This window comes from Sminthopsis crassicaudata, chromosome 4 (genome assembly GCF_048593235.1).
Source record: "Sminthopsis crassicaudata isolate SCR6 chromosome 4, ASM4859323v1, whole genome shotgun sequence".
Lineage (NCBI taxonomy): Eukaryota > Metazoa > Chordata > Mammalia > Dasyuromorphia > Dasyuridae > Sminthopsis > Sminthopsis crassicaudata.
In genome coordinates, this window is record NC_133620.1 from 295,658,218 (window position 1) to 295,680,638 (window position 22,421).

The 22,421-nt window shown below is 42.6% G+C and overlaps 3 protein-coding genes and 1 long non-coding RNA gene across 13 annotated transcripts in view; 3 read left to right on the forward strand and 1 right to left on the reverse strand.

Moving 5' to 3' along the window:
- Positions 1-16,685, reverse strand: part of LOC141566736 (uncharacterized) — a 29,721-nt gene extending 13,036 nt beyond the window's left edge. Inside the window, exon 1 of the long non-coding RNA XR_012489381.1 lies at positions 16,278-16,685. This is a non-coding gene — a long non-coding RNA (uncharacterized LOC141566736). The remainder of the gene's footprint in view (positions 1-16,277) is intronic.
- Positions 1,500-15,441, forward strand: LOC141566733 (polyunsaturated fatty acid lipoxygenase ALOX12-like). Of its 2 annotated transcripts, XM_074311708.1 has the most exons (14): positions 1,501-1,757; positions 3,950-4,160; positions 4,910-4,991; positions 5,131-5,253; positions 5,403-5,506; positions 5,803-5,963; positions 6,954-7,097; positions 7,379-7,588; positions 9,198-9,284; positions 10,361-10,530; positions 13,017-13,138; positions 13,955-14,055; positions 14,188-14,355; positions 14,470-15,441. In XM_074311708.1, the coding sequence occupies exons 1-14, from the start codon at positions 1,623-1,625 to the stop codon at positions 14,647-14,649; spliced, it is 1,998 nt and encodes a 665-aa protein (XP_074167809.1). In that variant the 5' UTR covers positions 1,501-1,622; the 3' UTR covers positions 14,650-15,441. The 2 variants fall into 2 exon arrangements, with proteins under 2 accessions (XP_074167810.1, XP_074167809.1); XM_074311709.1 differs by lacking the exon at positions 14,188-14,355 and having other exon boundaries at positions 1,500-1,757.
- A 94-nt stretch (positions 16,686-16,779) lies between the features above and the next one.
- On the forward strand, positions 16,780-18,617 carry RNASEK (ribonuclease K). Its single transcript, XM_074311721.1, has 3 exons — positions 16,780-17,240; positions 17,978-18,057; positions 18,207-18,617. Exons 1-3 carry the CDS (start codon positions 17,163-17,165, stop codon positions 18,346-18,348), a joined length of 300 nt encoding a protein of 99 aa, XP_074167822.1. The 5' UTR covers positions 16,780-17,162; the 3' UTR covers positions 18,349-18,617.
- A 178-nt stretch (positions 18,618-18,795) lies between these two features.
- BACC1 (BPTF associated chromatin complex component 1) lies at positions 18,796-22,098 on the forward strand. 9 transcript variants are annotated; one of them, XM_074311711.1, is made up of 6 exons: positions 18,802-19,089; positions 19,617-19,711; positions 20,244-20,345; positions 21,071-21,261; positions 21,468-21,572; positions 21,866-22,098. In XM_074311711.1, exons 1-6 carry the CDS (start codon positions 19,069-19,071, stop codon positions 21,928-21,930), a joined length of 579 nt encoding a protein of 192 aa, XP_074167812.1. In that variant the 5' UTR covers positions 18,802-19,068; the 3' UTR covers positions 21,931-22,098. The 9 variants fall into 9 exon arrangements, with proteins under 9 accessions (XP_074167819.1, XP_074167821.1, XP_074167812.1 ...); XM_074311715.1 differs by having other exon boundaries at positions 21,870-22,098; XM_074311710.1 differs by having other exon boundaries at positions 18,836-19,089; positions 19,587-19,711.
- Positions 22,099-22,421: the final 323 nt, after the last annotated feature.

Below are 22,421 nucleotides of genomic sequence, written 5' to 3' on the forward strand. Positions count from 1 at the left end.
TTCCCATTAGATTATGAGCTCTTGGACTTGACTCTTGCCTTTTTGTATGTCCTAGTGTTTAGCATAGTATCTGATACTTAACGTTTACAGAAAAAAGATAGATTTGGGATGAAATCTGGGCTCAATTCTGACAGTACTTTTGTGACCTTGGACAAGCTCCTTCTCTGAGTCTAAAGTTTCTCCTAAGAAATGGGGAGGAACTGGCTAGACCTGAGTGGTGGAGAGGCAGGGAGCTAGACCAGAAAGAAGCTTAAAGTTCCTTCCAGTTCTAAATCTAAGATCCCATTAAGGGATATTAGGGAACTTTACTAGTCTTTTGGGAGTGATATGCTTGTTTTATTGTTAGGTTTCTCTGGAATAGCACAAAGAAGAGTATTTTTCAGGATCTGGGAAGCTAAGTCATGCTGAGCTGTTTGAGGGAAGATCTGGGCTCCCTGAAAAAGAGATCATAGAAAAGAATGTTCAACTGTTTCAAAGTCCAATTCTTTTTGTACAGCAAAATAACTGTTTGGACATGTATACATATATTGTATTTAACTTATACTTTAGGATATTTAACATGTATTGGTCAACCTGCCATCCGGGGGAGGGGGCGGGGAGGAAGGAGGGGAAAAGTTGAAACAAAAGATTTTGCAATTGTCAATGCTGGAAAATGGCCTATGCATAAAATTTTTGTAAAAAGAAAAAAAAAAAGAAAAGAATGTTCAGTAAAACCTGGCCTATGAATTCCTGCAGCCAAGCCCAGTGGAGAACAGTGTCACCATCTGAGCCTGCCCTGCCCCTTTCAAACACGCTTTTCTGAGTTTACTAAAATTCCCCTTAAACTTTAAGTTCCACACCTCAAGTCCCTTACCTATTCTCAGTATTCTCAGAACCCTCTCTTTAAAAAAAAAACCCAACAACTTCTATGTTGGAAGCAAGGGACAGATAAATAATGCTTTTGCTGCACTGAAATAAACATGATTTGGGCCAGGAGTAAGAATACTGACACTAGCTGTGTGATTTTAGACAAGTCATTTAAGCTCTCTGGATTTCAGTTATCTCTTCTGTAAAACAAGGATTCTACTACTTATGGGAGGAATGTGAGGAAAATACCTGGGAAAAATTTAAAACTCTAGAAATGAGTCATGTCATAAAACATGGATTGTATAAGCTGGAAGAGAACACAGAAATCATGTCCTACTCTGAAAACCATCTTTAAAACCAAATATAACAAAAATTTAAGAGAAGTCACTTTGTCAGACTTAAGCTATTTAGAATTCAGGAAGGGACAGTGGGGGGAGCCCCTAACCAAAAAAAGGCAAGTTTCCTGTTTCTGATAACCAAGCCCTTTTATTTCCTATACTAGGAGTCCTAATCACCTTAAAAAGAAACCCCAGACATTCCCCCTTCCCTGCCCATTTTCCAGGGCAGGTCCAGGCCCATCCCCTGGGTGGGGAAAGTGGAAGCTCCAAGATTTTGAGAAGGGTGGGGACAGCTGTAGGTACATAGGTGGGTATGGGAAGGGCTTCTTCACTAAAAGGCTTGAGTCTTCGCCTTGGAGAATCACTGGACAGCAGTAAACAGGGCTTGGAGCAACTTTCCCGTTACTCTTCTCACAGCAGCCAGAGTCTCCAAGACAGATGGGTCGCTACCGAGTCCGAGTGGCCACTGGAAACTTTGCGTTCTCAGGGTCCACCAACCAGGTGCAGCTGTGGTTGGTAGGGCTCCATGCAGAGGTGGAATTGGGGCTTCGGCTACGGCCAGCTCGAGGACAGGTCAGTGAAGGGGATAAAGATGTGAAGAGAACTGGGAACTGAGTTATTTAAGTATCATGCATTAGGACAACTGAGAGAGGATCGGGAAAAAGTTCTGGGTCAGGGATTTCTAGCTTACTGCCATGCTGATCCTAGTTTGAAGGATAGGAAAATAACAAAGTTGGAGCATAAGGGACAATGGATTTGAACGGGAAGAAACCTTCAAAGGGTATAATCACAAACTATATATGGCATTCTGGGATCCCCAGGAAGGGTCATTTACCTTGGAGCCAAAAAGCAGAGGAGTCTGCTCTGCCAAAAAGCAGAGGAGGACAGGAAAGGGACCTATAGAAACAATGCTAGACTTGGAGCTAGTGGATCTGGATTAAAGTGCCCCACTCTGCCACTGAAGCTCTAGTTTGTTCCTAAGTGGCCAAATCACTTCACCTTTCTGGAAATCAGTAGGGTGATTGACACAGTATCAGACAGGCTTGTTATAGACAAAGTTCTTTGAAAAGCACTATGGAAATATGACATATTCCTATTGTCCCTTTTCCCCTGGTTCTCTTAGAATTTTAAAAACTGGTAAACAAAAACCTATTTTTTTCTCTCTCCAATCCTGCTTCTCTATGAAAAAGAAAAAAAAAAAAAAAAAGCTTCATCAAGCAAACCACTTCCTAAATTAGTCATATTCAAAACACAGATCTTAATTTGCAATGAAGTACCCAGGCGAGAGAAAACACAGGGCAGCCAAAATAATGAAAATTTAAGAATGTTTATTGTTAGCCAGTGACTGAACCCCACCAGAATAGGGGAGTCAGCAAATGAGTGGTCTCAGGGCCACATATTTATAGATAGAAGAGACAGCAAAATGTTTCTTAATACATTTGTCATAATAAAAGAAATTTCTATTCTAGACAGAAGGCAACGATGATCACATTAAGGGTGCCATTCCCAGACAGCAATAAAACAGTATTTCTTTATGTTTATCAAGTTGTCAAGGTCTTAGGTTTTTTAGGGCAGCACATCTAGGGGTGTAAAAATACCATCTACATTAGGGCATGAAGAGCTAATAACAAACTTCTAACTAAAGAGTTTCAAGATTATTTTTCTCACGGTACCATCTGGGGTACTTTTTCACTTTAGCATTCTGAATCCAACAAATCATTGAGTCCTCTGAAATGATGGGTTGTTAATCAATTTTTAGGTCTTTTAAAATTTTCTATTTACAATGTTATTCTGTATACTGTTCTGATTCTGCTCAAGTCTATACAAGTCTTTCCCAAGTTTCTCTGAGTCTCCATCATTTTTTACTGCATAGTATATTCCATTATATTCATCCCCAGGTAAATGAATGTCAGACTCTTTGATATAATCTCACTACTTGCCCCTTGACTACTTTGAAAAGCTGTTCTCTGGGATCTATCACTTATAATCTAGAATTTATTATTTATAAGATGTGTATGACGTGTACAATTCATAGAAGATTATTTCTAGAAAGAATCCTAGAAGGTATCTAGTCTAACTTTCACATTCTTTCTACCTCTTAAAATCTTACTCATCCATCATGGCTCAGCCTCCAGTACCATATCCTCCATAGGTTTTCCAATTCTTGCCTCCTCCACTGAATTTGTTTTTTCTCCAGACTAACCACTTTTCCTAAACTTATGTCACTTAAACATTTATTTAATTGCACTGACCCCAACTATTCAAGTATAATCCTATAGCATCCATAATGGTAACCAACACGTACATAGAACATGAAAGAACGAACCTTAGAAATGTAATTCAATTTATCAAATATTAAATACCTACTATGAATTTACATTGTGATCATTTAATCCAACTCCTTCACTTTATAAATGAGGACACTGAGGCCCCAAATCACATGTATTATAAGGGAATAGGCTTGTTTATCTTCAGCAACAACAGTGTAAATGAACAGTAAGTTCATTCCTCACATTTTAATCTCACAGTGACCCCCAGAGAGGAGAACAAGTCTTTGGGTTGCATAGTAGACAGTTACCTGTGAAACTTTTTTTCAACATAGAGGCAAAGTGTCTTCAGATATAGGTTCAAATTTTACTACATTTATGACATTAGGCATTCAGGGTCCTCGTGTGTAAAATCTATAAAAATACAAGATGTTGTGAGCTATGATTTCAGTTCTCTACCTTCTGATTGACCTACTTTTCCTTCTACCTATGCTGTAGATGGAAGATTTTGAAGTTGATGTCTCAGAAGACCTGGGTCCCCTCCAATTTGTGAAGCTTCGTAAAATTCACCTTCTGATAAAGGATGCATGGTTCTGCAACCATATAACTGTTTGGGTCTTTGAACAGAGTGTGGAAGAGAAGGAAATAGTATTCCCCTGTTACCGCTGGGTAGAAGGGGATAGTATCATCTGCCTTCCTGAGACCACTGGTGAGAAAGATGGAGTCTGAAGCAAGGAGAGGGCAATGGACTTAGTCCTGGAAGAGAATTTAAGGATCAGCCAAATTACTGACCTTGTTTTAATGGAAAGTAACTGAAGCACCTTAAAAGATTATGACTTGGCAAAGGTGGGGTGCGGTTGGAATTAAAGTTAAAAAATAGGAGGGAATTGTTAAGGAAAGGACAAGAAGGAAGGAAGAACCACAAGAAAGGGAAGGTATAAGGAAGGCAGTGTACAACAAGGGAGCAGGAGGTCAGAAGTAGAAGGAGCTGGAAGAAAATATGACAATTCTATAACATAAAGCAGTACCTTTAGCTGGGTGAGGCTGGGATATGAGGAAGAGAATGTACAGTGTATGATTTTAGGAAGTTAATAACAGAAAAAGGCGACAATAAAGGCCTCAGAATAGAAAATGCAAAGAATGTGATTTTGGTAAACAGGAGGTGTGAGAGTAAAAGTTGGGCAGGGCCAGAAAACAATGTTCAGAACTAAGAAAGGGGTAAGATGGGATAGGAAGCTTGAGATGAGGTCTCAGAATAATAGGAAATCTGCTCTGAAACTGGGTAGCAGATAAGAAAAGGGATAAGAAATAAGCTTGATATGAAAGCAGAGAGTAAAAGAAAATGGGGATGAGATTCAGGAAATTAGTGAACTGGGGGTTAGGGAGGAGAGAGCAGCTTGGAAGCACATACATGGAGATGGATCAGGTAAGTGAGATCTTGTTTCCATGCTTCCCCAGCTTGGATGATAAGAAATGAATCCCAAGGCCTGTTTCAAAAACATCAAGAAGAAGAGCTGAAGGCGAGAAGGACACTCTATGGGTGATGTCCCTGACCCTTGATCTCTCAGTAATTTAAGCTCAGATTCCTGGGCTCCACCTTATTTACACTGTGACTTTTGATCCTTTGGTGGCCTCCAATTTCCACTAACCCTTTTTTCTTTTAATCCTTTTGATTTCAGCTGGACCAGTTGGAAGAAAGGGATACCATTGTCAGTGGCTGCAGCATCAGAGAAAGACCTGCCTCTGGATGCGAGATTCCATGAGGAGAAGAAGGTTGACTTCGAAAGGACACGGGTTGTGGGGTAGGAATGAGACAAGAGGCAAAACTGGGCTTTGGTGTGGAAGTTTCCAGACAAAATGGTAGATATAGGGTTTGGGGAGGGCACTTAAGCATCTAATTTTTAAGCATCTAATTCCCAACCTAACCCAATTCCTTTACTCCTTATCCTAGGGTGACAGAAATTGCCCTTAAACGTCTGTACACCTTCCTGGGCTCCTGGAATAGCTTGGAAGATTATGACCAAATCTTCTGGGGTGGCAAGAGTGCCCTGGCCAGTAAGTAACCGCCCTATAATCTTCCAATTCAAGCTCATCTTCTCCAATGACCCATCCATGATATTCTGTTCTCCCTTTCCCCATATCAACAACACTCAACTTCTCCTAAATACTTTATCACTGTTGTCTTTCCACTGACTATTTTACCCAGAAATGGCCATAAAGGTAACACACTTTAGGTATCTCTTTTGAGAATTTCCTGAAGGTCAGGGGCATCTGAAAGTTGGGGGCCCAAATGTTTGGGACCCTGAGGAGAGGCCCTTTTTAGTGCTATGATTTCTGCCTTCTGTTCCCAGAGAGGGTGCGCCTATCCTGGAAGGATGATGATTTTTTTGGCTACCAGTTCCTCAATGGTGTCAATCCCACACTGCTGAGAAAATCCTCTTCACTCCCTACTCGACTGTTGATTCCCCCAGGGACAGAGGATCTTAAGGCCCAGCTGGAAAGAAAGCTCCAGGTAATACTCTTCTCTTTACTCCCAATTCTTTTTTCTTCCTTGTAATCTCTCTGATGATACAGAATTTAAAAAGCTTCAAGGAATCAAATTAGGTGAATTTCTAACTACATTGCTCAAAGTTTAGGGAAAGGAATAGGGTGAAATGCCATAAGGATAACTTGTTTTTAAAACTGAAGAACCCTAATTAAATTCTGGAAAAATAATAAGCATTCACAGAAGTACAACTGGAAGAGTTAACAGTAACTAAATACCTTTCCTTCATGGAAAATTTATTTTGTGGCAATCTTGAAAACATGTAAAATAAAAGGAAGAGGAGTATAAAAATAAAATGAACCTAGTATTCTTTTTCTGGAGAATCTGGAATACAGGAGAAACAACACAGAAAAAGAAACAAATGGAGACAGGAGCAGATTAACAAATGAAGACTCTTCATATAGATCTTAGTACTGGACCTCATTACATAGAAAAAGGGAGAGAGAAGGAAGTCATGAGATTAAATGACTTCAGGAAAATGTCTTGGAAAAGATGGCAGGGGAGGGCGTAGGAATTTAGAAGAGTTGAAAGGAAAATTGAGAGGAGGGAAAATAAAAATTTTGGAAGAAAAAAAATGAGGTTTGAAAGCGGGAAAAGAAGGCAAATGATATGAGAGAAGACTATCTAAACAAAGGGCCCAAATGTAAATAGAAAGGACTCTGGAGTCAGAAGGCTTGGTTTCTAAGCCCTGCTTTGCTTTAGAAGATGTGTGGCCTTTGGATAAATCATTTTACATCTCTGGGCCTCAATTTTCTCCATTGTAAAATGAAAGGATGAATTAGATGACCTCCAAGGTACTTTCCAGGTTTCAAATTCTGTGTGCCTGAGCCCAGTTAAGAATCTGGACTCTTTTTAGTCCTTTTTGCTGATGTTCTGACTGTCCCTGATATTAAAATTGTTGTTCCACGTTAAGCTTGGAAACTTGACCTCAGACTCAGACTGATATATATCCTCCAGGAGGGTTGCCTCTATGAAGTTGACTTTTCACTGCTAGCTGGAATCCAGGCCAATGTGATCCAGGGAGAGAGGCAATATCTGGCTGCTCCCCTACTTATGTTAAAGATGGAGCCTGATGGGAAGCTGCTCCCCATGGTCATCCAGGTGAGAGAACCTAGGCATCCCTCTACTCAGCTCCCTTATTCATCCTTCCATCATCCCACTGACCCATTTCCTGAGACATAGACCTTTGACTCTGCTCTATTTAATCAACCCTTCTTCCTTTCAAAAACCCATGTAGTTCAATAAAAAGAGCAGTGACTGGAATAAAGGTCTTGGATTCACATACACTACCTGTCTGATGTTGGGCAAGTCAATTAACATCCACTGGGCCTCTGAAGTTCCTGCCAGTTTTTGATCTATAGTGGTATTATTTTGTCTTCCAGATCCAACTTCCCAGCTCTGATTCTCCAGTTCCACCACTCTTCCTGCCTTCAGATCCCTCCCTCACTTGGCTCTTGGCCAAGGCTTGGGTCAAAAATTCTGACTTCCAGCTGCATGAACTACAAGCACATCTGTTGAAGACTCATTTGATGGCTGAAGTGTTTGCTGTAGCCACCATGAGGTGCCTCCCAGGGATGCACCCCATCTTTAAGGTACCTAACTTTACCTTCTAGCTACCCTTCACATCCCACCCTTCTGGGATTAGATTGGGAAAGGACTGCAAAATAATATTCATGTAGGGTTTCTTTATACCAATTATATATTATGTGTTTCAACTGACAGCAAAGAATCCTGGGAGGCACCTTTAGTACACCTGAAAGAACAAGTCACTTCTTCTCTAGGTCTTTAATTTCCTCCTCTGTGAAATGAAATTGAACTAATGATATCTCAGGTTCTTTGTACTTCTTACATTCTAAGGTTCTAGATTGTAATAATGCAGATACTTAGTGTGTGCTAAGCATTTATTGTGTGCTTGGCATTGATTAAATCTCTGAAGGATTAAGAATTATGTGGTCTCTGCCTTCAAGAGGTTCATGATATACATACAAAATTGTAATAAAGTAGGTGCTCAGTCTTTCTTTTTTTTTTTTTGCTGAGGCAATTGGGGTTAAATGACTTGCCCAGGGTCACACAGCTGGGAAGTGTTAAGTGTCTGACACCAGTTTTGATCTCAGGTACTCCTGACTTCAGGGGTGGTGCTCTATCCATTGCACCAACTAGCTGCCCCTCACTCTTTCTTTTTAACATCTATTGGCACACTTTCCCTCTCATATTCCTTTCCCTACTGATCCTTGCTCAATTCTACTCTTCACTTTTTCTCTTCTTTCTCTCCCTCTCTTTCACTTGCTTTTCCCTTTTTCCCCCCACTTATAATAGAGACAGCAACAAACATGGCACAGGTGGGGGAAAAGTGTGTGGTTGAAGTTACCTGAATTGGAGAGTTTGTAGAGGAATGAGCAGTTCTTAAAGTATTTGGGGATTAAATTTGTGTAGATTTGAAGGTTATTAAGGACTTTGGACTTTATCTTGGATGAAAATAGATATTTTAAGAATATTAATCAGCACAGAGTAGAATAGAGAGATAAAAAGTATAAAAAAAGTCCTGGAGAAGATGCCAGAACCTTGGGGGATCCACCACTGACTGGGGCAAGGAAGAAGAGTAATTAATATAAGCTAAGATAAAGATTACAGATATAGATGGTAAGCATTTCCTCAATGATCCAAGAAAAAAAACTGCCCAAGAAAATAAAAATTTTGAGCTAATCAGAAGGGAGTATGCAAATGAATTGGAACCCTAAATTTCCTCTAAAATATATATCAGGTAATTATCTTGCTCAAAAAATGTCCCCTACTTCCCATCATGTATTTTATAATTTGGCCCCACATATAAACCCCTTCCTCTAATCAGTTTGGTCTTCCCCAATTATGATATGCTCAGTCCCACTTTCATAACTTTAAAACAAACAATGCCCTCAGGTATCTTACTCTTTCCTCTTATCTGAGTTTCTTATCCCTGCAAGAACTTTTAGAGGCCATCATTTTTATCATCTATTTCTTTATTTTTTATCTCTTTAAATTTTATATTATTTTATTTTTACTAGATTTTATCTGATCTCATCCCATTTCCATACCAACTATGTAATCTGTCCATATTCTTTATAATGCTTCTAATGCTCCTCTATTGTAGCACCAACTTTGCCCAGAGTCCATTGTCTTGTGGAACATAAGCTTTCCCCTCTCTTATGGCTCCTATTCCAACAGCTCCTGATGCCTCACCTCCGTTATACACTGGAGATTAACACTCGTGCCAGGACCAAGCTCATCTCTAATGGGGGATTTTTTGATCAGGTATGAATGGATGAGAGTTCATCCTCTCATCAGGAGTTAAAAAAAAAAAAAAAAAAAAAAAAAAAAAGATGAGTGTGTCAGGGAAGATTATAGACCTCCACTCCAAGTACCTTTTTTTTCAATCCTTAGGAGCCCACAAATACTCCCCTTTCCCACAGCATCAATCAATCACCTGATTCTATCTTATTTTTAATCCTATTAAATTTTATGCACAAGGCACTGTAACTATATGGTTAAACCAGATATGAATGATCCCTGTCTTCCATGAACTTACATAATGATAGGAGATACACACAAATAACAACAAATTAGATGATGACTTAAGTATAAAGGAAGAGTCAACACCAATGTAAGATTCAATGAAAGAGTTCATATCAACCTGGGAAGATGAAATAAGGTCAAGCAGCATCTGAGCAGGACCTCAAAGGAAGAGAAAGATTTCAATAGAGCAATTGTATTCCACATGTAAGGGCACTTGCCAGTTTACCCTGAACATAGGTATATAGTGTATGAAGGGGAGTAATGTGAAATAAAGTGAGAATAGTAGGAAGGAAGAATTTGTATTTTATTCTATAATCATGAGGAGTCACTTAAGGTTGAGGACAGAGCAATGACAGCATCAAATCTATGCATTATCTTGAGCTGGGTTTCTTCAATTTTTCCTAATCACAATCCCTTTTCACCCAAGAAATTTTTATGTAACCTTGGATATATAGGTATATAAAATAGGTGTACAAATCAAACATTTATTGATAATAAATCATAATTGTACTACCCCCACAATCAGTTACATGAACCATAATTTAAGAAGCTAAGATATAAAGTATTCTGGCAATACTGAAAGATGATAGAGAAAAGAAGAGCCTGGAGGCAAGGAAAGATGTTATTTCAATAATGCAGGTCAGAAGTAACAGGGGACATTGTTAAATGTACCTCAATGGTCTAGCAACTGATCGGACTTGAGAAAGAGGGAAAAGTGAAAAATGACCTAACTAAATTCCTCCCAACCTCCTTTCTAATTTTTAAATTGGCTCCCAGCCTCCATCCCATCTTAACTCTCTATTCAACCAACACAGGCGGTGAATACTGGTGGGGGAGGTCACCTGGAAGTCCTCCGAAGGGCAACAACTTGTCTGACCTATAGATCCCTCTGCCCTCCTGATGACCTGGCTGACCGAGGGCTTCTGGGGGTCCCATCAGCTTTCTATGCTCATGATGCCGTTCGGCTCTGGGACATTATCTCCCGGTGAGGAGGTGGCACCAAGGGGAGGGATGGACCAGAACAGGGGGAACATGCAATAGTGATAGGGCAAATGAGGACTGGGAACTAGACAATATAGACTAAGTAAACAAGATGGCCAAGACTGAAAGGATATATTTAAGAGTCATGAGATGATGGTCAAGATATAAGAAAAAGAAGACAATGGAAGGATTTACATTTATGTGGCATATTAGTTTCATATCACTTTCTTCAAAATTACCTGTGAAGTAGGTAGTGAAGGTACTATAATTATAAAAAATGAATGATATGTTCATTTAACTACAGATGAGGAAATTGAGACTGAGCAACATTACATGATTTGTTCCTAGTTACACAATAAGAAAAAATCATGATCTAGGAAGAGGAAACTTTAAATTGACATAGAGAAAGTTGTCTAGATCAATCTTCCAATTTAAATGGAGAGAAAAAGAGATGGAGAGAGTTAGGGGAGTGAGTGTGGGAAAACAGAAAGAGAGGAAGGGAGGGAGAGAGAGAAAAGCAGGTACAACACTGGTGAAAGAATACAAGTAAAGTTGCCCAATGATTCACAGGATAGAGAATTCTAAGGGGGGAAAATCCCATAAATCCCTCAAACACACAAAGGAAATATTATTCATGACAACAAGGAACATCACTATTAAAAGTTATGACTTACTCAAATGGAAAAGAATAATGGAATGGGGATGTTATTTACTAAGCTCTAAGCTTTAGGACAATATGGCAATTCTGATTTAGGACTAGAATGAGATGAAATACTCATACTCTATAAACCATTTGACAAGAGAAAGTTCACTCAAGCAGAGCACAGATATGATTTGTAAAGCAAACTTATAGAAATAGTTCAATAGCCCCCCTCAACTCCATGTTAAGTACAATGATGCACAGGGTCAGCAGGATATCTTTCTTTCCAGGGCATCCAGAAGTCCACCAAAGCTAAAGAGTATTAATTATTCATGGACTAGCTTTTATGTCTCAGGCCACTGATCTTTCCAACTCCTGTGACCATGTAATCATTTCAGTAAAATCTTTTTTCTTTTTTAGCATGTATAAATAAGCATGCACTTATTTGTGTATATTAATATTGTATGATATTGTACTAATAAGTATATAAGCTGTAAAAGATTAAAAAGTATGAAATAAAGAAGAAATAATAAGTGAATCAAAAAGGAGCCACTGGAGTATACTAAGTGAAGTAAGTGTTTAGATCTCCACTTAAATAAAATCACGTTGGCCACAGTGTACAGGATGAATTGGAGAGAGGAGATGTGAAGAAAATAAACCAATTAAGTTGTTTAAATAGTCCAGACAAGAAGTGATAAGGGCCAATGTGGTGATAAGGGGAATTAGCTGTGTGAGAAAGAGAATAATGCAGGACATGTCACAGAAGTAGAAAAGGCAAGATTTTGGCAGCTTCCTGGATATATGGGGTGAGGGAGAAAGATGAGAATACAAAAGCTTTCAGAGAAAGTACAGAATAAGATCCTATAACCTAAAACTTCATAGTCAAAGGTAACCTTGGAAGGATGGGAAGCTCCCAAAAATGAGGAAAGAAACAGAAACAATGCTAAGGAAGAAGAGAGAATTGTCTAAAGGGACTAATGCCTTTTTAGCTAACAGCCTTACTTGGGGATAAAAACAAATGAGCAGAATAATCTTATAAGAAAAATGTCAGTGACCTGACTGATAAGGAATGTTAAGAACAACAAAAAGTTTTCTAAATTACTTATGGGCAAATAAGGACCAAAGTAGAGACAGGACCACTGCTCTAATAGATAACATGAAGATGGAGCAAAGACAAAAGCACACAATTGTTTTCTTGGCCAACAAGAATGATCTTTGGATTGGAAAAAAGAGAAAGAAAATAGTGAAAGTTAAAAAAAAAAACAAAACACCAGGATAAATTAGGAGAGAGTAGAAAACCTAACTTCTCTGGGCAAGGTCAAATCACCTAGCCCAAATTAATCTCATAGTTAAACAAATGTTAGTGATATGAAAGGTGAGGAGACCTTTGCTGCAGGACTGGAGAACAAAGGTCCCAACTATTCAAAGAGAGAGGAGAAGGCAGAAGACTGGAAAGATATAGGAAACTTGCATTCACTTAAAAGTGCCAACATATAAAAAGACACTAAATTTGTTCAGTGCCTCAAGAGGCAGCACTAGGAGCAATGAGGAAAGTGGTAGAAAAGGAAGCCTACTTTCTTTGATGTAAAGAGAAGCTTCTTAATATACAGTTACTTCAGTTAATGAACTACCTCAGGCTTCCTCTCATTGGTGATTTTCAAACAAAGGGGGGGGGGGGAATCACAACCTGTTGGTGATGATATGATATGAAGAAAGGATTTTTTAAAATCGGTTTGGGATGAAAAAAGATGTTCTTTGAATTTCCTTCTAACTAATTCTATGATTCTATTGGAAGCCCACCTGTTCCTCTTAGTTACTTTTCCCTAACCTCCTTCTCTTTTGGAGAACAGATATGTGCAAGGAATAGTCCAGCTCCATTATCTGGAAGACGAACTTGTGCAGAATGACCCTGAGCTACAGGCTTGGTGCCGAGAGATCACTGAGATTGGCCTGTGTAAGGCGCAGGAACGAGGTAAAACTTGACATCTCTCAAAGGAAAAATCATCTCCCTTTTCTTCTAAACCCTTCCTAGAAACCTCTTTAAAAGCTTCTCTGAGCTCTCCTATCTTTGTGAAATTATTTGCAGGCCTAAGGATCATCTAAGATGATCTCATATTTCAGTCTTCTTACATTTCCCTACATTTCGTTTCCTTATTCCAGGTATTGACAAACAAGCCCAGCTCATAAGCACAAGGCACATAAGGCAGATGGTACCTCATGTCAACAGGGTTCTGTTGCCAGTAGGTAGATCTTAGGATCTCCATCTTCCAACATTACAACTTCTACTCAAGGATAAACTGAGAGACAAAGACAAAATTGCTCTTTCCTCACTTCTAATTCTCTAGCTTCTCCAACAAACAGGACCATTTTCTCCTACCCCTATCTGCTGTAAGCCACTATATATTAGTCCTCGTATATATCTAAACTTGTATCAAAAGTTACAATGTAAAGGAATTTGTCAACACAAAAACTTGTGAAAGGAGGAAGTGATTTACATTTCTAAATTGACAAGAGAAATAAGACTTTTGATCATGTAACTTTTTTTTTAAATAAAGCTTTTTAATTTTCAAAACATATGCACAGATAATTTGACATTGACCCTTGCACAGCCTTGGGTTTCAGATTTTCTCCTCCTTCCCCTCCCCCCTCCCCGAGATAGCAAGCAATCCAATACAGATCATATAACTTCTAAGAGGCAAAATTTTCCTAAGTCCCAGGATCTTGGGAGAACACCAGCCCTTTTTTCTCCCTTGAGTCTATTTCTTCTACAAACTCTTCTCTTTTCTAGGGTTTCCTGTATCTTTCCAGTCTCGTGATGAGCTCTGCCATTTTGTCACCATGTGCATCTTTACATGCACAGCTCAACACTCTGCGGTTAATCAAGGACAGGTAAATTAATTTGCAAATCTGAATCCCTGACTGTATGTGGGCCAAATACATTTCTTTATTGGGGGAGGAGTTTGGAGGAAAGAAACTAAGGGATCAGATCCTAAGTAATTTCAGTGTATATCCTAATTACAGCTAGACTGGTATACCTGGGTCCCTAATGCTCCATGTACTATGAGGCAGCCACCGCCAACTACAAAGGATGTAACATTAGAGATGGTGATGGCCACATTGCCCAATGTCCATCAAGCCTGTATCCAGATGACTATTTCATGGCACTTGGGTCGGTTCCAGCCAGACATGGTGAGAGCTAGAGCCAATAGATGGAACAGGGTCTGGGGGTAAGAGAACAGAATGAGCAGCTAAGGGGCTAGAGATCTGAAGCGTGTAACTGTGAAATGACCTTCTCTGTCTCAGGTTCCCCTGGGTCATCACAAAGAGCAATACTTCTCAGGACCTGGGCCCCAAGCTGTACTAAACCGTTTCCAGGAAGATTTACATACTCTGGAAAGGGAGATTGTGGCTCGGAATGAAAGTTTGGACCTGCCTTATGAATACCTTAAACCAAGCCGGATAGAAAACAGTATTACTATCTAAGTTAACACCTGGCTGACTACTACTCTGATTGGATTAGAAAAGCCCCATTTCCTTTCCTAACCCTAATTCTTTTACAAAAAAATCACAAACTTGGAGATCTGTCCTCACACTTGATCTACTTCATTTTTTCACACTCTTCCTTGCCAGAGGAGAGGGCTTTCTTCTTCTGATATAAAGCAAGCTTAATATCACACTCTAGTGTCATGAGTTTACATTCAGATCCTTGACAGTACTATTTTCCCATTCCCTACACATGCTTCTTATTTTCTGGTATTGATGTTCTTGTAAAGAAAAATCTTCTTTGACTCTAGTCTTGGGGCAGACATCCCTCCCACATCATTTTGCCTAAGGATGGGAAAGCTCCCAGTTCAAAGCACTGCTAGTCCCCCTAGCTATACCACCTTACTGCTTCTGGGTCCTTTCATTTCTGTGACCCTTTGCTACAATCTGTAATTAATAAACATATATGTAAACTATAAGTCTTCTCAGTATCTATTGCTCAGGGAACAAAATAACTGCAATACTGGTATAAGGCCACTGTACCATCCAGATGATATCCTAGGATACAGTCATCTTCCCTGGGACAGTTCTCCAAACAGCCTTTAAAGTCAGCTACCTGTTGATATAACTAAATCTCTTTTGAAGTATTTTGATCATCATCTTGTACCACCACTGAGTAAATGATTTTATGCCCTTGTTATAAATTTACCTCTTTTAAGTTTCATGGGGATACTTTGTAGTTCTGGTATGCCATAATTTACAATCTTTAATAAAATCTTTTCTTCATCTTTTCAGAACAAGTAACAACTTATTTCTAAAACACTTTAAAATTATTCAGAGTATGGTATGTCCATTATCTTGTGATTTTTGAAAATCTATCTAGATTTATTTAAATAAAACAGGGAGTATTATCTCTATTTTATACATGGCTACACAGATTTAGAGGCTAAACAGCTTGCCCTTATATCACCAAGGTAATATCAGAGGTGAGACTTTAACCCAGGATTTGGGTTCCAAATCAACCTTGCTTTTTCTACTGCACCAAGCTGACTTTCCAATGATAAACACTAAATCTGTTAATCTGCTCACAAAGAAGCTCCTCCAATCCAGTTTTTTAGTAGCTCATGATGTTTCAAGGCTTATAACGTGTTTTCTTTGTAACAACCTTATGTTGTAGGAATTAAAAATAGTATTTCATCATTGTCAGATAAGGAAACTGAGATTCACAAAAGTTAATCAAATTACTCAAAATCACGAGTAGAATAGAAGCAGGTCTGCTGATGACCTAGACAGGCCTCTTGCTGCTACAGCTACATTTGGCATTCTCCGTGCCAGCTCCTAATCTGTTTTACTTTTCTCTAAGTCCATGAGGCAGAATTAAATACAATATTGCAAGTGTAGGCACATGACTGTTTTGTAGGAAGAAAAGTGTAGGAAAGAGCATTTAATGTAAATACCTAAGTTCAAGTTCTGACCCTGATGTCAATTCTGTTATAATGAACAAAATACAATCTCTGAGCCTAAATGTTGGCATGAAAGGGGATGGAATCATATGGCTCTTTTCTGATGACTCCTTCCCTCTAGCTCGGGCCACAGAAGCACACCGATTCTTGGGGCTCGGCGCTTACCTCTGACAAATGGGCTGAAGATGATCTTCCTAGTTCCTGTTAATGAAAAAGAGGGAACAAAGGCCCTTTCCCTCAGGAAGTCTCAATCCCTTGTTCTTCCTACATCCTTTTCCTCCTTTCTCCTGATATTTTCAGAAGATCTAGTTGACAGATTTGAAAATATATATGCCATCATCCCATCCCCATCAGACAACCAGGCTTAATACTGCATCCCACCTAAAGCCTAAGGTGGAAGCAGGTCTCGTTCCCCTCTCCTCAGAAGATGCACCGCCGGATAACATCCCCTTCACTACAGTTGGCCAAAGCCCTTCACCTACATTCTCTCAGTTAAGGAATAAGGGAAACTAGGCCAATACATGAAAAAAAAAAAAAAAAAAAAAAAAAAGTGCTTCGAACAGGGAATCCACAGTTCCACTCACAGTTGGCTAAGCTAGAGAGCCGGCAGGGGAACCTCCAGGATCACGTGATTCTGAATTTCAGTCACGTGAAGAGCCCCTCCTTCTTGTTTCGTCCTCCTGCGGAGCGTACCATGTTCAGCGGGTAAAAGAATTCTATTTGTTCTCGGATCCGATAAAATATGTGTTCGTGGGAGCTGGAAATGCTGCAGATTTCATGCTCGAGATTTCTTCTTTACAGCGTTTCTCTCTTCTATTCCCTTTTCTGGGAATAGCCGCTCTACGGGGTGCTAAATCTGTTCCCTACCCCCCCCCCCCCGCTCTCTAGTCCCGCCTTCTCTACCTGGGCCACTCCTTCGGGCTCGAGCTGGGTGCTCCCTTCCTGGGGAGTCTCTCGTCCCATCCATTCCAGCTTCGCTAAGCCCCTCGGTCTTTTATTCAGTTTTCTGAGACCCGCATTGCATTCCAGTTGCTCCAGCCTGGGATCACCATGGCTTCCCTCTTGTGTTGCGGGCCCAAGCTGGCCGCCTGCGGCATCGTACTCAGCGCCTGGGGAGTGATCATGCTGGTGAGGAGGCCGAGGGAGGAGGGTGCAAAGGAATCGGGAGCCCAGCTCTGGGGAGTGAATGACTAAAACCCTTTCGGGGTGGAACCTGAGGGTTGTTTATGGGAGTCGTGGGAGCCGACATGGGGAGAAAGGGATGGTGGGAAAGCAATAAGAATGGGAACGGGAGAGGAAGGCGTTAAGTCGGACTGTGTTAAGTCTCTGCTATAGGCCCGTCAACTGCTGAGCTCCAGGATTCAAACGCAAGTGGCAAACCCTATTCTCAGGGAGCTCAGTCCGGTGGTATGAAGTTGAGGTTAGGAAGAGTGGAAGGTCTGGGAAGCTTGAGGAACAAGAACTGGTTAAGGAGAGCTTGATTCTGAATCTGACAAAGAAGTCTGGGGTGCAGCTTCCCATAATCAGCTGCTGGCCTCCAGAATGGGGTAGAAAGCCAGAGGAGGAAGTCCGTCTCGGGTTAGTGACCCTCCCTCCCCCGAGAGATGTGCAGTGTGGGTGAGGTGTGTTGCCGGATCTCAAAACGTGACCTGTTATTTTCTGAGGAGAGAAGGGTGGAAGTGGAGGGGATGGTCAGTTTAAGAAGTAGGCGGCCCATTCTGGTTTAGTCTGACCCGGGTATTGCCAGATCTGAGACCTGATGTTATGACAGAGGGAAGAAGGGCAAGCCAAGGTTGGTTCTTGGGAAGTGACTGGGAACCTAGAGTTGTTTCACTTTACCCGTTATTTTCGCGTTATTTCCTCAGGTCCTTCTTGGAATTTTCTTCAATGTCCATTCTGCTGTGCTAATTGAGGATGTACCTTTCACTGAAAGTGATTTTGAAGAGTGAGTTGTAGGGGTGGGAGGGATCTTCCAGGCCCCTTAAAAGCTTGGAGAGTTGATAGAAAACCCGGAGGGCTGGACTTCAAGTATCCTGGGGGCAGGGAGGGCAGGGAAGTCTAGCAGCTGCCCTCACCCTTACTTTCATCCTCCAGGGGTGGTCCTCAGAAAATCTACCAGCTTTATGAACAAGTGAGCTACAATTGCTTCATTGCTGCTGGCCTCTACCTCCTCCTGGGAGGCTTCTCATTCTGCCAAGTCCGACTCAACAAGCGCAAAGAGTACATGGTCCGTTAGAACACTCCACACCACCCCCAAGGACTTGGGGGTCCTCCTTGCCCCATGTCTCTTATTTAATTCCCTTCTCCCAACCTTTCCCTCCTTCCGGGGGGTCCCTGCATTTCTGTCACTTTAGGAGCTGAGGGCTTTGCTGTTTACTCCCTGGGGAGTGGGTCAGGGACGGTGTAGAGAAGAACTTCCATTATCCTTTTGCTCGACCCTTTCTAGCCCCTCGGCTGTCTCTGCTAGAAACAATAAAGCGAGCGTTCTCTGCGGCCTCGGCTGGAGTTTGTGCTTGTAATCCTTCCTTCGCTTTAATGCCTGGGGTCGCTTCTAGAGTAGGAGGGAGGGGCGAGAAACCTCCAGCGTTCCGAGTAGCGTGCCTAGGAAAGTGGGGCGTGGAAAGCGAGCAAATCCGGAGGATGATTAGCTAGAAACGGAAGTGTCCCGGCGCCTCGCCGGAAGCCGAGTGAGCTCCGCCTACCAGCCCCGGTAGTCGGGGCGAGCTCCAGCGCCCGCCGTCTTCCCTTCATGCCCCGTGGACTGAGCGTTCCTTCCGACTGATGGTGCGGGGGAGGAGCGCGAGCGCGAGCGCGGCGGACTCCAGGGGCCGGTGAGAAGCAGCTTGCTGAACAGAGGGGCGGGACTTCCGCGGCCGTTTGTTGGCTGGGCTGCTCCCGTTCTCTGCTCGCGCGGCAGCTGCTGCAGCTGCGTCCCCGGGAGCTGGCGTCCAGGGCCATGACGTCAGCTTCCACCAAGGTGCGCGCTCCTCCCCCACCCCCAGCCCGGGAGAGACCGAGAGAGCCTGGGTTGTCCTGGGGAGGGAGGCCAGGAGGACATTCTACCCACCCCCCACCCCCATTCCCGAGGATAACGCCTCTCTTGGGAGGGACAATGAGGAATCTCGGGTGTTGCTTCTTCCCTTCCTACCCCACCCCCAGTTTAGCGTCCCACCAATTCCTGGGTACCGATAGAGCCTGGCGTGGGAGCGCCTTCTCCCGGGGGAGGGGAGAACGGGGACCCTCTGGTAGTGTTTCCTCCGAGTGGGAAAGGAGGTTGGGTGCGCCCGTTTATGCCACTTTTCACCCAGCAGAGAGGATGGAAAACGACAGGTACACTCCTCACCTGGCGGGAGAATAGAAAGCCTTGTGTAATGCTTTCCCCAGAGCGGAGAGTTGAGTTTTCTAGTGTTACTCTCCAGTAAAGTGCCCCTCAGGACGAGCCTGGTCCGAGGCTTGTACCCCACAATCCTCTAGTGGTTGGATCCATCCCCTGCCGTCCTCCAGGTCGGGGAGATCTTCTCCGCTGCTGGTGCTGCCTTCACAAAGCTCGGTGAATTGACCATGCAGCTGCATCCAGTGTCGGACTCCTCCCCTGCCGGGTATGTTTGAAGTGGGAGGAGGAGATCTGAGCACTCGGCAATCGACCCAGGGAGGAGGGAGGATCTGACACACGTTGCCCTTGCCAAGGGAAGGGGCAGACCGCTCTGCAGCCACCATCCCTGGCCCTCGGCCTCGGTGCTCTTGCCCTTCACTGTGGGCCGGTTGGCTTACGAGTACTTGGTCTCCATAAACCACTGACTTGTGACCTTGAGCACATTTAAGTTTTCTGTGCCTGTTTTTAATGGTAAAAGCATAACTAAGTCTTTGGACAATTGTTACAAGAATGAAGTGAGATTTGTAGAAGTGCTTCGTGAGCCCTACCGCACTGTGCGAAATGAAAGGAGGCAGACCTGGGGGGTTACCTAGTTAAATTGTTTCTGTTAGATGCACAGACATACTTAGGGTTCGTGGAAGGACTTTAAAGGGGCTTGGTGGCTTTGAAACTGAGAATCCAGAGCATGTGGTGTGTGGGGTGACTTCACCCCTCCTTCCCCTACTCCACTTCCCCATCCCCCTTTCCCCTCCTGACAGTGCCAAGTGGACAGACACCGAGATAGAGATGCTGAGGGCTGCGGTGAAGCGATTTGGGGACGATCTTAATCGCATCAGCTGTGTCATCAAGGACCGGACTGTGTGAGGGAGGGTGGTTAGACAGGGAATGGGGTGGGGTGGGGTGGATTGCTTATCCTCTTGACCTTTCTTCCCCCTTGCACTACCTTTCCTGCTGTCTGAGGTCGGGGTGTCCCTGGGAAGTGGATATAAACAATATGAGGATTACTACAGTTGAAGCAGAGATTTTTGAAATATTTTGGTGGGGTCTCCTAGGTTACTTCTGGAAATAGTTTGCTTAGGTTCTCCAGGAGACCTTATAAAGCGTGTAATCCTAGTCAGTTGCTTGTAAAGGGACTTCTGGGATTCTTTGTATTGGGTATTTGGGGTTGTTTCTCTAGAATGGGGTTCCCACTCAGTTATGAGTATTTATGGTAGACCTTTATGAGACAGTGTCTATATCCTTCCTGCCCCCCCCAACCCAGCTCCAATGATATGATTCCCTCTCTGGAGTTCCCTGGCATTCCAAATAAAGAAGCATGAAGCCCCCTCCCCGGCTTTGGACAGTTATTTTACTTCTAAGCCTCCTGTCCCTTTCTCCTAAAGTGATCTACTTGGTCTACACTTAGAAAAAATGAAAAGTAATCCCTCCCCATGAAAAAGTTAGGGATTTCTGAGCTAGAATTCCCCAGCCACAGATTAAATTCCCCTGAATTTCCTAATATCTCATTCCCCATGTGCCCTTTTATTCACCATATCCCTTTGACACCCTTCCCCCTTTTTTCGTATCCTCTGTCTCTCCTCCTCAGCGCTCAAATAAAGTCTACAGTGAAACGAAAGGTATATGAAGACTCTGGCCTCCCTCTTCCAACTGAATCACCCAAGAAAGGGCCCAAGAAGGGAACATCTAGTGTCCTGGTTCCTGCCTTACCTGTACCCCCACCCACTGGGACTAGTGTCCCTGAAACCGGGGGCCCTCCCCTGAAGAAGCAGAAGGCTGGTGAGGGCCATGGAGTGTTTTTTTGTAGAGGACTGCTAAGGAGAAAGATAAGATCCGAGGTCAAATGAATGAACTTGGAAATGAAACTAAAAGGGAGCAGTCTCAACCTGTAGGGGAAGAGGAGAAGCAGGGAGGAGGGAACTGGAGTTGGGAAGGTTTGGGGAAATTGATGTTGGGGGGGAACCTAGTTGATGCCTCCCCCTCAGATGTGACGCTGAGCGCCCTGAATGACTCAGATGCCAACAGTGACCTAGTGGACATTGAGGGCCTAGGGGAGGCTCCCCCAGCCAAGAAACTCAACTTCGACCAGGGTAGGAGTCCTACCCCTTCCTATACTAGTATGGAGTTGGAATCTGGGGGAGAAGGTTCTTGTACCCTGGGGAGAGGGAACTCTGTGGCGGGGAGAGATAATGGCATAATAAAAAAGAAGTGGATTGGAGTCACAGCTGCTTGAGTAGAAGCTTTGCCTCCGACTAGCTGTGTGATATTCTCTAAAATGAAAGAGTCATATCAGATGTTTGTATGTTTTGTGACAGGTTGACATTTCCTTGAAAGGTGGGTTTAGGGCTGTCTCTACCTCTCCTCATTTCATTTCCTGTTCCAGACAGCCTGAAACTAGACTCTGGACTTCTCATGACCTCTACTGATCCTCCTTTGCTCTCCCGATGACCCTCCTACTTCTGACCCCTGTAACCCTTTTATCGTGGATCTAAGTAGAAACCTGGAAAAAGGAAAACTGAAGGAAAATATCTGCCATACAGATCCTGTGTGAACACTTGCCCTCTGCCTACAATGGACTTTTTTTTTCTAACAAAATCAAATAAAAATTTCACTCAACTTTGTGGCTTGGTCTCTATCTCATCAGAGAACAAAGGATTATTCCTCCAGCAGAGACGAAAGGGTTGTCTTCTCCCCACAGCTGCTCTAGCCAGCCTGTCTGGAGCAGCACTCTCAATACTGGCATGGCTTTCCTTCAGGTGCCAATATTTCTGTGCTGCTAAAGCCAGGGAGGCCAAGGTGGTGGTGGGAGTGGGTAAGGAGAGCAAAGGTACGGAAAGATTTCATCAGTTGAGGTAGCACTTTTCCCTGAACGCTTAGGATTTCTCCCAAAGTTTCTGGGAGGGTATTCTTCAAAGTCTCCGCAAGGTGGCCCTAGGATC

What these genes read in the sequence shown, in the direction of transcription:
- RNASEK (XM_074311721.1), top strand. Translation starts at nt 17,163, where the DNA reads ATGGCTTCCCTCTTGTGTTGCGGGCCCAAGCTGGCCGCCTGCGGCATC. An exon ending in CCTGGGGAGTGATCATGCTG is followed by an intron (nt 17,241 to 17,977) that starts GTGAGGAGGCCG and finishes TTATTTCCTCAG; the next exon opens with GTCCTTCTTGGAATTTTCTT. An exon ending in ACTGAAAGTGATTTTGAAGA is followed by an intron (nt 18,058 to 18,206) that starts GTGAGTTGTAGG and finishes TTCATCCTCCAG; the next exon opens with GGGTGGTCCTCAGAAAATCT.
- BACC1 (XM_074311710.1), top strand. Translation starts at nt 19,069, where the DNA reads ATGACGTCAGCTTCCACCAAG. An exon ending in GTCATCAAGGACCGGACTGT is followed by an intron (nt 20,346 to 21,070) that starts GTGAGGGAGGGT and finishes TCTCCTCCTCAG; the next exon opens with CGCTCAAATAAAGTCTACAG. An exon ending in GAAACTCAACTTCGACCAGG is followed by an intron (nt 21,573 to 21,865) that starts GTAGGAGTCCTA and finishes TTCCTGTTCCAG; the next exon opens with ACAGCCTGAAACTAGACTCT.
- LOC141566733 (XM_074311708.1), top strand. Translation starts at nt 1,623, where the DNA reads ATGGGTCGCTACCGAGTCCGAGTGGCCACTGGAAACTTTGCGTTCTCA. An exon ending in CTGCCTTCCTGAGACCACTG is followed by an intron (nt 4,161 to 4,909) that starts GTGAGAAAGATG and finishes ATGCTTCCCCAG; the next exon opens with CTTGGATGATAAGAAATGAA. An exon ending in GTGTAAGGCGCAGGAACGAG is followed by an intron (nt 13,139 to 13,954) that starts GTAAAACTTGAC and finishes TCTCTTTTCTAG; the next exon opens with GGTTTCCTGTATCTTTCCAG.